Source organism: Tetrahymena thermophila (assembly GCF_000189635.1).
Source record: "Tetrahymena thermophila SB210 genomic scaffold scf_8254010, whole genome shotgun sequence".
Lineage (NCBI taxonomy): Eukaryota > Ciliophora > Oligohymenophorea > Hymenostomatida > Tetrahymenidae > Tetrahymena > Tetrahymena thermophila.
In genome coordinates this window covers 628,584-644,060 of record NW_002476013.1, presented here as the reverse complement: position 1 = coordinate 644,060, position 15,477 = coordinate 628,584, and the positions used below count along the sequence as shown (strand labels likewise).

General features: G+C 22.3%; 4 protein-coding genes across 4 annotated transcripts; 3 read left to right on the top strand and 1 right to left on the bottom strand. All coding sequences in view use genetic code 6, as the record gives it.

The window, feature by feature from the left end:
• Positions 1-649: 649 nt before the first annotated feature.
• On the top strand, positions 650-2,920 carry TTHERM_00332110 (Serine/Threonine kinase, putative; the record flags this gene model as incomplete). The annotated part of the gene is made up of 2 exons (XM_001026578.4): positions 650-1,292; positions 1,647-2,920. Exons 1-2 carry the CDS (start codon positions 788-790, stop codon positions 2,918-2,920), a joined length of 1,779 nt encoding a protein of 592 aa, XP_001026578.3. The 5' UTR covers positions 650-787.
• Positions 2,921-3,601: 681 nt separating this feature from the next.
• On the top strand, positions 3,602-6,386 carry TTHERM_00332100 (hypothetical protein; the record flags this gene model as incomplete). Its single annotated transcript, XM_001026577.2, has 2 exons — positions 3,602-4,760; positions 5,107-6,386. The coding sequence occupies exons 1-2, from the start codon at positions 3,674-3,676 to the stop codon at positions 6,384-6,386; spliced, it is 2,367 nt and encodes a 788-aa protein (XP_001026577.1). The 5' UTR covers positions 3,602-3,673.
• A 1,162-nt stretch (positions 6,387-7,548) lies between these two features.
• On the top strand, positions 7,549-8,169 carry TTHERM_00332090 (glutathione S-transferase, amine-terminal domain protein; the record flags this gene model as incomplete). The annotated part of the gene is made up of 1 exon (XM_001026576.1): positions 7,549-8,169. One exon carries the CDS (start codon positions 7,549-7,551, stop codon positions 8,167-8,169), a length of 621 nt encoding a protein of 206 aa, XP_001026576.1.
• A 650-nt stretch (positions 8,170-8,819) lies between these two features.
• On the bottom strand, positions 8,820-14,546 carry TTHERM_00332080 (zinc carboxypeptidase family protein; the record flags this gene model as incomplete). The annotated part of the gene is made up of 10 exons (XM_001026575.2): positions 14,354-14,546; positions 14,115-14,292; positions 13,972-14,038; positions 13,307-13,870; positions 13,091-13,219; positions 12,094-12,543; positions 11,800-12,048; positions 11,649-11,749; positions 10,705-11,449; positions 8,820-10,442 (listed from the first exon to the last, which is right to left on the bottom strand). The coding sequence occupies exons 1-10, from the start codon at positions 14,364-14,366 to the stop codon at positions 8,820-8,822; spliced, it is 4,119 nt and encodes a 1,372-aa protein (XP_001026575.2). The 5' UTR covers positions 14,367-14,546.
• Between the last annotated feature and the right edge of the window lie 931 nt (positions 14,547-15,477).

The window sequence follows — 15,477 nt, the reverse complement described above, 5'->3', positions numbered from 1 at the left end:
AAATAAAAAATTAATAATAAATTTAAGTTGAAACATATCATTTTAATTTTAATAAAAATCAATAAATATATGTTTATTTTAATAAAATCTCATAAATATTTATGAATTGAATTAAAATTTGACTTATAATTAATAAAAATATAAATATTTGTGTTTTGAATAAATATTTAGATTTAATTATAAAAATAACAGCTCTAGAAAAATTGTTTAATGAAAATATAAACTAAATTTTTCAATTAAATTAAAATATATTTTCCAAATCACAAATATTTATTTTTTATTTAAATATTCCTCAAATTTTAATACAGTCCCTACAATATTTATTAGTATTTATAAACACTGTATAATCTGTCAAAATATGCATTCTTATAAACTGAGCACTGATAAAAATGGGCAAAAGCTCTTATCCCAAATTTAACTTTTTTATAAATATTTATTGGGTAAAATTTTTCGTCTCTTCTGTGCCAGATAAAACAGGTTTCAAATTATTCGTATTTATAACAATATAAAGATAATTTGCATACTTTATATAAAATTAAACTAAATATCATAAAAAAACAAAAATAAAAACATATTTTACTTTTTTGATTTTAATAATAAAAGATATTGAAATATTATTAAATTCTTAATTTTTTGTTTATAAGAAAAAGAAATTTTGATTTAATTTTAAAGCTTTTATCTTCTAAAACTTATTAAAGATTTAAAAGAATTTCTATCAAAAATTATTAAAAAACGAAAATTTTAAAAAAATAGTATATTTTTAATTTATTTTTTTGGAGTATTTAAGATGAAATTGGTTTTAGGAATTATCTTTACTATTTTGAAGTTGATTTAATGCTAAACTTATAATTAACATACATACATATGCTCTGGCTACTGGAATAAATAAAGATGTGTTCCTTGTGTTGATCCTAATGGAATATGTCCAAATGGCGCCTTCAACATATCATCATGCTAAAGCGGATATTATTTAACATAATTAAGCAATGGTTATAATACATGTAAACCTTGTCCATAATATTGCAGCTCTTGCTATGAGCCATAAGTCGGAATGAGTTTGATTTGCACTGCTTGCTTAGATAATTGCTCTCTAATTGAGGGTACTTGCTAACGAATTCCTAACTGCCAAGTCATAAATTTGACTCTTGGATCATGTATGTAATGTTTAGATGGATTTTATTAAAATGAGTCTTAGTAATGCCTTCCCTGTGACCCTTCTTGCACAACTTGTATTGAAGGAGGTATTTGTTCTACATGCGCTCCAGGATATTCTTTTCTAAATTTATCATTTAGTAAATTTCTATTTCTGAATTTCTTTAAAAAAATTTAAAAATCCAATTTAGCACAAATAGTAAACATTTATCTTTATTTTTTGCATAGGGAATCTAGAATAAAGACATTCATTCACCTAGCATAATATAATTTATCTATCTATATATCATTCTTATTACTTAAATGAAGATTTCTATTTTAATATTTTGCTTTGAAAAACTTTTTTAAACAAACAGAATGAATCAATTATCATAAAAAATTTACAATTTTAGTGCTAAATAAGGAAAAGATAATTTCACATAAATTCAATTGGCAATGAATAACAACAAAAATTTGTGCATTTAAAACCATATTTAATTTTATTATAAAAATAGCTTGTACTAAGTGTGACTTGTATGCAAACACTACAAATTGTGCTGCCTGTGTTTAAAGCGATTTAATTGTTTAGTGCATTAAGTGCCTTAGTGGGTATTATTTGAATACTTAAAATAATACTTGCTAACCTTGTCCTAATAATTGCTAAAGATGTGCTGTATAAGCAGATTTAGTAAAATGTATTGTATGTAAATCTGATCCTAACATTCTATAAGATGTTTCTGGAAATTGTTTGAGCTGCAGAGATTCATTACCAAATTGCTCTTCTTGCGTTATAGAGAATAATACTTTGTAATGTGTTGATTGTATTAAAACATATTATTACAATTCTTTAGATAACACTTGCTAAATGTGTCCTTTTTAATCTGTTTGTAATTGCCCAACTACTAGTTGTACACCAGACTAAGTAACTATTGTATAATGTCCTTAAGCTATGAATTTGTTTAATAAATAATGTGTTGCTCTCTCTAGCAATCCATCAATTAATTGTGATTTTTTATAAACTACTACTTCTTGCTAAACTTGTGCATAAGGATACAATCTTTCTAATAATAAATGTAATCTAAATGATAACCCTGATAGCAGATGTGCAGTTTTTTTTCCAAATAAAACAACCTGCGCTCTCTGTAAATTAACTCAAAATTATTTTTTGAGCAACGGATAATGTGTTTAAAAAGATTCTGATTGCCTAAATTAGGTTGGTGCAGCAGGTACTCCGGGATATTGTTAGCTATTTCACAATAAATACTATTTTAATAATTAAGGTACAAAAACTCTTTGCTCTAGTGGAAATACTAATTGTGCTTTTCTTTAAATAGATAAATCTAATGTAATTAGTTGTAACACAGCTATTACATAATAATAAACAGTAGACGGAACGTGTAATGTTTTTGATGAAAATATATCTGGTTGCTTGATATGGGAAAAAGGTACTACTAATTGTGTAGCTTGTAACAATTAAATAGGTTTTTATCTGGATAGCACTCGTAAAAAGTGTGGATATGTAGCAAGCTAGTGTGTTGCTGTTTAATAAGGCACAACAAAATGCTCTAAATGTGGTGTTACATATAATTAATTTTATGCAGAGTTAAATGGAACTTGTGTTGCATGTGCTGATCAATCAAGTGCTTACTATAAATGTGAAACTTTATTAAACTAATCTTCTTAAAAATAACTGAACTTAGCAAGTGATGAAGCTAAAAATAATAGATCTACCACTTTGCACTATTCAAAAATCTTACTGAGTTTAATATTAGCATTAATATCTTTTTGAGAAATAAAAATCATTTTCTTTATTTAAAAAGATTGTTTTTACATGTTATTTACAATCTTCTTATTTGATATTAAGTTTAAATTTTTTTTAATTTTTAATTTTGTAAGTAAATCTATTTTATATTTGACTTTAAAGAGTTATATTTTAGATAATATTTTCTAAAATTTTTCAATATCCTTGATCTTACAAATATTTATTTATATAATTTTGAAAAACCTAAATCAAAAGTATTTTTAATTTATAAAACCTTAAAAATTATTTTTGAAAAAGAGAACTTAAAACAAAACAAAAAATTATCAATTTAAGTTGGCTTAGATTTTTTCTTTTACTTTGAGTAAAAATAAATTTAATAAATCATAGCATGATTAATTACTTACAATTAAATATTTTTTTATAATTTTTACCTCTTCAATTAATATAATAATATTTCATGGTTATTATTAATTAAATTTTGAAATTATAAATTAATGTGTTTATTTATTGACTTTTGTATTAATGGTTATAAATATTAATTAATTAGTGTAATTGATTATTATCAAATTAATTAACTTCTTACAAGATTAAAGATATTTATTTACTTTCTGATGGATTGAAATAAGTTGGTATTACTTCTAATTTAATTAGCAAGAGTAAATTAATTAATTAATTTAATAATCGCTTGTTAATAAAAATCTAATAAATTTATTTCAATTTTTGTTAATTCTTTAAATATATTAACTAATTTGCTGCTTCCGCTTATTTTAATAAACTAACATGATTGTAAGTGGAACCAAAAGCGATATTTAAAGACCTAAAAGCACGTAAAGAGGAGTTGTTAATGCCTGGTGCTTAAAATTAAAAGATAGTTCTGATAATCCTATCTTAAATAATAAAATATAAATACTTTATCAGTAAAATTAGGAGTAAAACTAATAAAATCAAAATGATTAACTAGGAAGATAAAAAGTAAAGTCACAAGGGAATAGCAGGAATAGTTCCAATATCAGATAAAATACCAACTAAATTTATAAATTGAATGAACAATAACAGATTTCTTAACAATTAAGCACTAGAGATTATAATTCTCCTATTAAAACACAAGCTTGTAATAATAATTATAATATAGCAAGTGACTTATCAATTCAATAATCATAGCTATAAAAGTAGAAGAGACCTCCTTCTTAGCTTATGCACATTTTACAAAATTAAAAAAAGAATATTCGTCAAATGTTTGCTCTATAATTAAGCAACAACATCTAGTAAGATGATAAAAATAAAATTCAAATGTAAGAAATAAAGGAAAAGCTTTTAAGAGTAAGTTAGGAGAGGAACAAGAAGATAAACAGTTTAATATTTGAAGAGAATCGCAACAACCAAAATGTCTAAAATATGATAAATTAGAATGTAGTATAGCAAGCTAATTCTAGCCAAACTCAGTTTAGATAAAAAAATAACTACTAAGAATTAAGCAGAAACAGCTAAGAATTTTAAGATAACAAATTTAAAGTTTTTGCTGATTATTAAAGTTTTCTTTTGAATAATAATAGCAACAACAATAACAGCAACAATAATAATATTAATTATTAAATTTAAAATACATATCAAACAAATAGTTTTAGGAGCTAATTAGGTTCATAGAATTCTAGCACAATTTTAACCTAAAGTTAACAGCCTAAATTAAAAACAATACTAAAAAATATTCCATCGTAACCAGCTTTAAATAGAGTTATAAAATAGTCTCTTAATTAAATATAGTAAGCTTAAAATCAAGAAATTAGCTAAAACATCATCTCAGTAAAAAGAGCTTAAACAAGAGAATAATTTCAAAATTAATGTACAAACACTGAAAGATCTATTTAAAGTAATTTTTTTGTTTTTAACATACTATAAATTAAAACAAATGAAAATTTAATCAAAAATATTATTAATTTTTTTTTATATTTTTTTTTGAACATAATTTTTAATAAACCTAAATAAGCTATTATATAGATATCTCTATTCCTTTTTTTAAATCTGGTGATATGAAATCACTCATTTTTTAAAAAGTTTTACTTTTCCTTTTTATATTTAATAATATTTTTCAAAAATAATTAAATTTAAAATTAATTGAAATTAAATTATATACTAATTGATTTAGAATTATTAAATTTTAATGGTAATTTTTTACTTATTTTTCAGTTATAAATATTCATAAAATATTAAATTAGGAGCATAATCTATGCTTTGTACAAAAGTAATTGGATAAGCAAACAGTATTACTACTGATCAAAGTGGAAAAGTGGTATTCACCTGCTAGAATAGCATATAAGATGATAATAATTCAAAAATAACATAATAGAATTAAAGCTAAGATAAAATTGAAGATGAACTTAATTTTATAAATTTCTCATCTTTTACTAATATTTTACCTTCAGATACTAATGATACACCTATTTAAAAAAATATAGTTGAATTAAAATAAATTTAAAGTGATGAAAATAATGAAAATCTATATGATGAAGATACATTATAAAAAAGAATTAGACATATTTCAAACCCTTCTTTAAGAAAAAAATATAAATTACAAAGCAATTTAATAATGAGAAACTTTTTGAAGAAATAAAATATTCCATAAATAAATGGGAAAATAAATAATTAAAATCCTTCATTTTTTGAAAATAACTTATTAGATACTTATACTGAAAGTAATTTTGTTTAGTTTGATGGAAAATCCAATACTGATTAACCTAAAAGAAAGAAGAACAAAAAAAAATTAAATCAAATGAGCATGGGAGAAACATGCTAGAGTACTGAAAAAGGGTTTATAGAATGCCTTTCTAATTAAAATAAAAATTAAACATCTTCATAAAGTGGATAAAATGTTAATTTTATGAGCTTCAGTGAATTTTGTAATTATCAAAGATAGCAATAAATATTCAGAAACTCATTATTTAATGAATAAACTAATAACACAAACTTAACAATAAAAAAGGCTTGTAGCTGTTCGCCAAGCAAAAAGTTTCATTCTTATTAAATATCAGCTATAGATTAAATAAATAATAAATAAAACTAAATATTCTGCAAAAATTGTAATGTAATTTCTCCTAAAATAAAATAATAATGCATAGTCCCTTAAAATTAAAATATAACAATAAAATAAACAAATTAAAGACCTTCAACTTCACTATAAAGATAAAGTAAAGACATAAGTTCTACTTAGAAAGTCGTAACTTAAAAACAAAGCACATCTCCAGATTCTGAAAACAAATAAAATAGACCAGGAACAGCTAAATTAACTAATTCTCAATTCTAAGTGAACTTTAATTAAATAAATTTAATAAATAGTTCAATTAATTCAAGCTCTCTTAACAATGCTTTTTCTCCTTCTAAAAATAAATTTATGAGGAGAGTTTCCTCTTAAATACAGGAAAGCTTTTTTAACGTAGTAGATCTAAATAGCTGGGATAACTCAAGGATAGAGGAAAATAGCTAATTTGAAATGATTTGATTTAATTTTATTCTACACCACTTATTCTTTTAAAGATAAACTTATCAAAAAAAAAAACTCTGAAAAACTAACCTAAATATATATTAAAAAATAAATTAATAATATTAAATAACTAAAATATTTCAACTAAAACTTATTTCTTTTGTATCTAACTCTCTCTTTCATTTAATTGTAATAATTTCTCTCTTTGCACCAATAATTAATTTATCTGTTTTATTTGATAAATTTTTTAGAAAATGAGTAAATAAATTAAAAAGAAATATTTTAAATTCAAGCACAAAATTTATATTTTCTTATTTTCTCTCTCAAAAGAACTATGAATAATATTTAAAAGTTAAAGAATTTAGTAAAGAAAAACCAAAGAACATCTCAAAGTTTTTTTCTAATAAAATCTAAAGAATAATTCTTTGTAAAAACTAAATTTGCTAATTTGAAGTAAATTAGACGGTTTAAAAAAATTCAAAAATCATTTGACCTTTTTTATTTTTTAAACTTTCACTTATATAAAATTATCTTTTATAATAATTTAATCAATTTTTAATAACTTTAGTTACATTTAACAACAAGAAAGAATATTTCCAGAAGTTTATTTTTATTAGTCTTAAAGAGTATAAATATGAAAAGATAAATAGTTATTTTTAAAGTAATAAGAACAAATATAATTTTAAAACAATTTGGACTTGTTTTATTTTTACTTATATTAAATTATCTTTTATAATAATTTAATCAATTTTTAATAACTTTAGTTACATTTTACAACAAGAAAGAATATTTCCAGAAGTTTGTTTTTATTAGTTTTAAAGAGTAGAAATATGAAAAAATAAATTGTTATTTTGAAAGTAACAAGTGTTATCTTAAATATCGGAATTTATTATACTCAAGTAAATACAGTAGAAATACTTATTTATTAGAAATCTCAAAGCTTAATAGAAAATTAATAGAACAAATTATTTCACTTCACCATTTATTTGCTAAAAATATATCTGTTCCTCAAAAGATATTATTTGATTTAGTTTACATAAATTAAGAAAATAAAAAATTCTAGAAATTAATTGTAGATTGAAAAACAGAAATCTGCTAAGTATTTTTCTGATAATTAATTAATAAATAAATTATTGTAAAAAATATCTAACTTTTAAATAAAAAAATAGTAATTAACTAAATGACAGATAATAAATTGACTCTTGGTTATTGGGAAGGTTATGGCAAAGCACAACCTGCAAGATATTTATTAGAGCTCACTAAGACTCCTTACAACAATGTGTAGTATGTTGAAGATGACAAATGGTTCAAATAAGATAAGCTAAATTTAGGTTTAGATTTCCCTAACCTTCCTTATGTGATTGATGGAGAGTTTAAGTTGACTGAATTTGTAGCTATTTTTGATTATTTGTCTGAAAAGTATGGTAAACCAGAATGGCTAGGTAAGGGTAACGACAAATATGTAGTTTCTTCCCTTAGAAGTCTTTTTGATGAATTGGCAAGTTTAAACTATCACGGAAGCTTGAAAAAAACTGAAGAAGAAAAGAAATAACACATTTTAGATAACATTGTTCCTAAATATAGATATTTATCTAAATTTATTGGCAAAAAGGAATATTTGCTTGGATACTTTACAGTTGCAGATCTTTATTTCTTAAGCGTTATTAATGCTTTTAAGGCAACCCTCCCTCAAGACTCTTATGCTGAATTTGCACCAGTTTTTGATCCTATTATTCATAGAATAGCTTCAATTCCTGAAATAGCTGCTTATATTGCATCAGATCGTCATCCTAAATAATGAATAAATATTTAAAAAATAAATAATATAAAATTCTAAAAATTATTTATTTTTCTATACATTTTAGTAGATTAATTAATTATTCAATTCGATTTTAAGATAGATTCATTTTTAATTATTTTATTTTAATATATGATGAAAATTCATATCATTAGTTTAGATTAGCTTTTTGATAATTTTATTGAATATTTTTGTGTTTTTTATATTTATTAACTTATTTCTATTGAAAAAAATCTTTTCAACATTAATTTATAATTTTTTTTATTGAGAACATTTTGACAAATTTTTTAATTAGATGAAATTGAATAAATTTTTCAATGATTTTTATAGAAATCCTTAAAAATTTATTTAGATAAATTTTAAATTGATTTTATTTTGAATTTTTATCAAATTAACACAAATTCAAAGATCTTTTGATTTATAAATATTTAGAGAGGAAAGAATTTATTTTTCTTAAATTTTACTCTTATTCTTATTCAATTACTTATTTAAAGGATACACATTTTTTAACATTTACACTCTATTAACTATTAACATTTACTTATAATATAACACGTATTTGACAAATATTGTGATATATTTAAAAAGAATAATAACATTTGTCTATCTATAAAAGAGTATTTACAATAATAGTTCAGATTGTTTGATTATAATCAATTAAGTAAATTTGGTTCTGTATTTATGTATTTGTGGTCTTTTTTAGAATTGGTTCTATAATGTTTTGTAGGACTTTTGTAAGGAGAACATTACCTAATCTAGAGGTTCATTTAAAGATTATTTAGATAATCGACCGAAGCTTGCTCAGTAAATAAGATACTATTCTAATTTAGTACATTTGTTTTGCAAGAACTTTATTTTCTAGTTTTATTTGCACAAGAAGTAGTGTTTAGACTATTGCTTCTTTGATCTTTCTAAATAGTAGAAGAACTGTTTGTATATTGATAAATGGTGCTATTATTTTGGTTGTTGCTGAAACTTTTGTTTCGATCTAAAACACCTGCATATATAGATTAATTGAGAGATTCATAAATGGTTGAGTTATTTTATTGAAAATTTGTTGAGTTATTTTGTTTATTTTAATTGCTTATATTTTTAAACATTTTTATTATTGGAGAATGAATTATTTCTCTACCAAGCTTTTAATTCATATTCTTGAATAAGTTATTTTATTGTATTGGACTGTTTAATATCCTTTTCTCAATCGGCTATCTTAATTATGGGCTTTTAGAGCGAGTGTCTTTTTTTTGGATGCAGAGTATGTATTATTTCTTTTTAGGAGAGAAGCTATTCAAGTGATTCTTATTATAAGTTTACATGCAGATTTAATTGAATTATCCTTGTTCCTATTACTAATTCTGTTAAACCTATTCCTGCTACTAACTCTGCCTTCCTTTAGAATAGTTTTATTGCTGATTTTATATATCATTCAGAATGTTAGACTAAGAGTACTACTACTGCATTTATTATTACCAATGCTATTATTATACAGATTAATTATTTACATTCATTATTATTGGTATTGAAATTTAGGTTTGAACTTCTTAGTGTTTTTTATTCTTCAAATTTTAGGAATTAGTTGATTTATTTAATGAATCATTGTTATTCATACTTTTAGATTTAGAGTTTTCTCTTGAGTATTTAACTCCTGATATGAATAATCTATTGCTAAAGGGTCTACTCTACATAGCACTTTAGATATTTAATAATAACTAATGTTAAGGTATTTGAGTGTTATAACTTACTACTTTAATTCCATTATTTATGTTTGTTTAATTTTTTGATTAGTTATTTGTATAGAAACCAACACTCGTAGAGTGAAAAGATGATACTCTTTTTTAAAAGATTTAAGCATCATTTAAACTAGAATTATTATTTAGTAAATTACTGCTCTTTATTTCTGAGCTACTCATATCCTTTGAATGAAAGCTAACAGAAGCATTTCTACTCCCATAATTTTATCTGCCTCCAGATATATTTGAAGTTTTTGGTCTATGAATATTCATTTATTAACCTTAATAATCCTATGTGCTAATTTATCTTTGTTATAAAGCTTAGTTTATTAATTTATTCTTAAACTAGCTAGTTTTTTAATCAATAGAAAGCATATCAGGCTCAGATAACATTTGATCATAACCATAATTTTATTAGTCATCAAATGTATAGCATGCTTTATTATTAATGTTGTTAAAAAATTCTCTTTGATTGTTAAATTTTTATAACTTTGAAAAATCAAAGCTGCTTTCTGTCTATACTGCCTGGTCATTGTAAAGAAGTACCTAAAACAATAAAATTTTATTTGTTAAAACATTTTATAAATTTTAGTTTTATTTATAAAAAAAATTTTTCGTTCTTTTTTGCTTATTTAATTTTGCTGGTTTTTAGAAATATTAAACCAAAAATCGTTTTATCTTAAATTTTTAAAGAAATCCTTATAACGTTTAATTCGAAGAAGAAACAAAAATATCTGCTTACAAATTATTCTTAAAATATTTATTTTATGCTAAAAAAAATTTTTTTATAGAAATAATTTTGCTTTACAATTTTTTTTGAGGAGGAAACTCTTGTTGATGAAGTTTCTACTGTTGTGAGTCCAGCTAAAGAATTTCTATCTTCTTAACTGGTTTTTATCATTCTCTTATTTTGTTAACTTGAATTTTATCTGATTAAATTATCGCCTTTAAGTAAACTTTATTAGCCAGAGAGCTTTTTTATTATTTTTTTAGAATTTTATTTATTTAGACTTTTTAATTCTTATTTGCTCAATTCATCTTCTGATGGATTGCTATCTGAGCCATTATTATCTCCTTCGTTTTACCCACCTGAAATATCTATTTAAGCTTAAAGCATTTTTTTATAATTTTCAGAAGCACTATTATTAGCTTAATCTTCTAAATCATCACATTCTTTAAGATTTAAAGTACTCTTACTTTTAATTTCTTATTTACTATAGATCCTAATTTCTTCTTCAACTTCTTATTTAACAGAACGGTAGAATCCCTTAATCACGTCTCTTCCTAAATTTTTGAAGTCATCTATTGAAAAATGGTTCTTATAGTACTAAATTTAAGTTCCATAAAATGATGCCTCAAAAGTGTAAATAAATGGATTTTCAGGAATTTCATTGAGTAACGCTTATCTAAAAGTACTTTCCTTATCAGGAGTAATTTTAAAAGTGCAAGACCTAAAATCTACTCCTTTATTTATATTTTAACATTCCATAGGTATTATTTTTGGCAAATATGGGTCTTCTTCATAAGGATTTCCATAAAAAAAACTATTCATTCTATTTTAAATTATTTTATTAATATTTTCATAATTTTGAATTAAATAACTAATGTAAAAGTAAATTAAATATAATTTTTTATATAGTTTCAAAATAATTTAATTTAAGTTTAAATAAATTTCTTATTGATTTAAAGAATTTTAACAATTAAATTTAATAAAATAGTAATTAAAGTAAATATATATTCCATATTTATTACTTTTTACTGTGGCCATGAAAATCGCATAAAAATCTACACTTCCTTTCTGTACAATATTTAATGATAGCATTTTTAGCAAAATAAATAGTTGGATGCAGTTCCTAATAATAATTTATTTAATTTATTTTACTAATCTTTTGTATAAAATTACTCGAGAAGGGTTTGACCACTATCTGTTTAAGTCAACACCACTTAAAGAACAACGATAGTTTCCATGTATAACACCATCTGGATTCAGCATAGGGATAATTTTAAAGATGAAATGTTCTCTTAAAAATGCAGCTTATTCATCATATGGATCAGTCAGAAATTCTATGACACCTTATATCATGTAAGAAGCTGGAGTCTCTCCAGGGTGCTACCTTGCTGTTAAAAAGACTATTTTCTTTTTATCTTTTAACTAATTTATTTTTATTTTAATTTTTTTTATGAACAAAAAATTTACTTAATGAGGACGCTTGAGTGGAGAAAGAACATCTTAAAATGAGCTTATATTTTCTTTATCTTTCTACTCATTTTCACTGTCAAAATAAGAAGAAGATGTAACTGTGAAAATATCACATTTATTTTTAGCTATAGAGTAGCAAAGAAGCTTTTTGGAAATGAAACACTTCCTTTGTGGATCATTTAGTAAAGAAGTAGTAAATTTTTGTAAATCTGAGTAAGTGTAAGGAAAACATTGAGCAAAATATACAGTGTCATTAGAGTATTTAAACTAATATGAAAAAGATAGCTTGTAATAGTATTTACTGCTACTACCTTCTCTTAAAATGTTACTCTTCTCATATGTAATACTATATCCTTCTCTACCCCAACTATTACCATTTACTTTATTATCCTATTAAGAAAAAACTACAGGCTTCATTCCATAATTAAATAGAGAATCATTCTTAAGCTAATTTTGTAAATATATCAAAAAGAATTTTTAATTGTGTATTTATCAATTTAATAAAAAATATTATCAATCAATCATTAAAGCTTTTTCTTTTCTTTACTTTCTTTTAAATCTAAATCTAAAAATTAAAATTTTTTATTTTAAATACTCTTAACTAATTAAAAAAGCTTTTTATTTTTTATGATAATTTATCAATAGTTTTAATCTATATTTTTATTTTCAAATATGGCATTTTCATATGAAAATCATCTAGATTTAATTTATCTTTTGTATAACCTTCTATTAAAATAATTTAGCTATTTAAATAAAATATTTAGCTTTATCGATACTAGCTATTTTATTAATACTCTAATTAATTAAAAATGATTATTAACAGCTGAATTAATAACTTTGATGTAATTAAAATACTTGCTTCATTTTAAAACTACTTAATTGAATACTTAGTTTACTTGATTAAATTTGGAATTATAAAAATTATTTTTAGAAAAAATATTTATTAAAGAAATCCTCAACAAATTCAAAAAAAATAATTATTTAAATATCTTACAAAGTTCACTATATTGAATTTAACCATCTAGTTTTTTATCATATTTCTGACTGAGAAAAAAAACCATTAAGTATTTCCTTTAGAGTTAATATCGTTCTACAAGACTAGATCATATTCTTTTTCGCTTATCTATTAAATGAATAAAAACAAAAAAATTAATTTCAACAAAACCAATAAGTAATTTAAAGAGATTTGTTTAAATTTGAAATATATAACTTTAAATGCAGCAAACAAGTTTCCACTCTCGAAATTGGAGTCAAACTTTAAATCTCCTGGTTTTGAGTTGCTTTTTTGCCTTTAGATTGGTTGTGGCAGTTGCTATGAGATTGAAACAAAGTTATTATCTATATTTATATTTTTTGGAGTGCTTTGTTCTGTGGTAAATGTTTTAAGCTAATCTTGCTAATTTAATGCATCCATTCCAATAATGGAAGTGCTTGATTATTCAATTAAATCAACTTATTCTTTATTTTCATTGCATTTAGTGTTAGTTTTTAACAGACTCTACTCCATTAGCAGCTTTCCTGATTAATCTGAGATAATATTTCTTATGTTGCAAAAATAACTAGCAAAGTATTTCTTTTTAGAGTAAGGAATTGAGTTACAGTTAGAATTATCGAATTTTTTATAGACTTAAGGAACTTTTAAATTGAAATAATAAGAATAGAGTGAGTCATCATCTATATTTTCTATTTAGTGCAATTGTTATTCTTCATCGTCCGACTAATTTTAATTCGAGTTTACTTTTTCATCTTCTTTATACTTTTAACTAATCTTTGCCTTTTAATATTAATTTATATTTACATCTTTGGTTTTTTTTCATTCGTTATTTAATAATTTATAAGATGTATATATATCCAAAATCTGTTAATAGATTTTACTTTGAATTTTTAATGTCTACCGCCTAACTTTTCCCCTTAATTTAACGATGAAAACTCTGGTAGAGGTCTATTAATAGTAAATATTACTAAATAAAATTGTATGACACTAAAAATGATTAAACTTAAAAGATTTTTCAAATTACTTAAAAACTACTTTTAGGGCTGTTTTAATCTCATCATCTCCATATCTATGATTTAAAATAGGATTTGGAGGTGGTAGAATACTCTCTTTTTAAGGTTTGCTAGAATTAACTTAAGAATTGCATACTGATTCGTTTTCTTCTGAGTCAGCATAGTCTGGAAATTAACTAATCTAAATCTCTATAAATAAATTTAACTTAAAAAGAGAGAAACATAATTATAAATAGAAGAATGAGCTTACATTAACTCCACATGGACAACTATTTAGAATGAATTTATTTTTAGGATATAATTTAGCTTTCTTTGGCTAAATAAACTTAAACTAAACTACCTAAAATAATTAATAGCTAAGTAAATCTTAATATTATACTACTTGTATTGAAACTAATAACAAATATTTTTGTTAAATTATTGAATGAATTTGGCTTGCTCTTCACAATATGTTTATTTTTTTTTTGATTATTACTAATTTAATGCATAAATAATAAAGAAATCATTAAACAATAAACATTAAATTAAATGCATGATCAATATTAACTTAAAAATTACAAAAATTCTGTTAATTTCTTTAAAAAAAATAATGATTCTTCTTATTTATGTTTTCAATAATATTACAAAATCATGAATCAAAAAGATTGTAAAAAATTATTGGCCATATATATCTATTTATTCATCTTTCTCTTATCTCTTTTATTCATTCTCTCAATTTTTTTTACTTGTTGGCAATTCTAAATTTGATTCCAATAAAAAAAGTGTTGTTCTTACATTCAATAATTGAAAAGTTTCTCAAGATATTTCTCTTTACTGTAAATAACTATCTTAAATTATTTAATTAAAACTTTCTTTAATATTTAATAATATTTTTATTTTGATTTCAGGATAGATTTTATTCATTAATTTTAACATTAAGATTTATTCTGTAATTTAATTGTTTTTATACAATATAAAAATTTATGAAAAATATTAGTTAAGTTAAATTTAATTCTAAAATTATATCAACCAACAAGTTTTTTTTTTTAATCTGATACTTAAACACAATTTAGCTTAATAATTTTTATATGTTGATTATTACTGTTCAAATTTTATATTTTTTAGTATTAAATATTAAATAATTGAGAGAAAAAATAATTTAATATATGCAAATTATTAAGAAAGACATTACTCAAAATTTATGATTTACGAAATTAAAAATTTTCATCAGTAATTACTTTTTATTAAAATATTATTGGAAATTTTTTAATGGCACTTTAAATTTATTATGAGTTAATTATTTTAAATTATACTTGGTATTAAAAACAAATTAAAAAAAATTATTTTATTGATTTAAATAGACATTAAAAGTGAGAAACTTTAAATCTCATATTA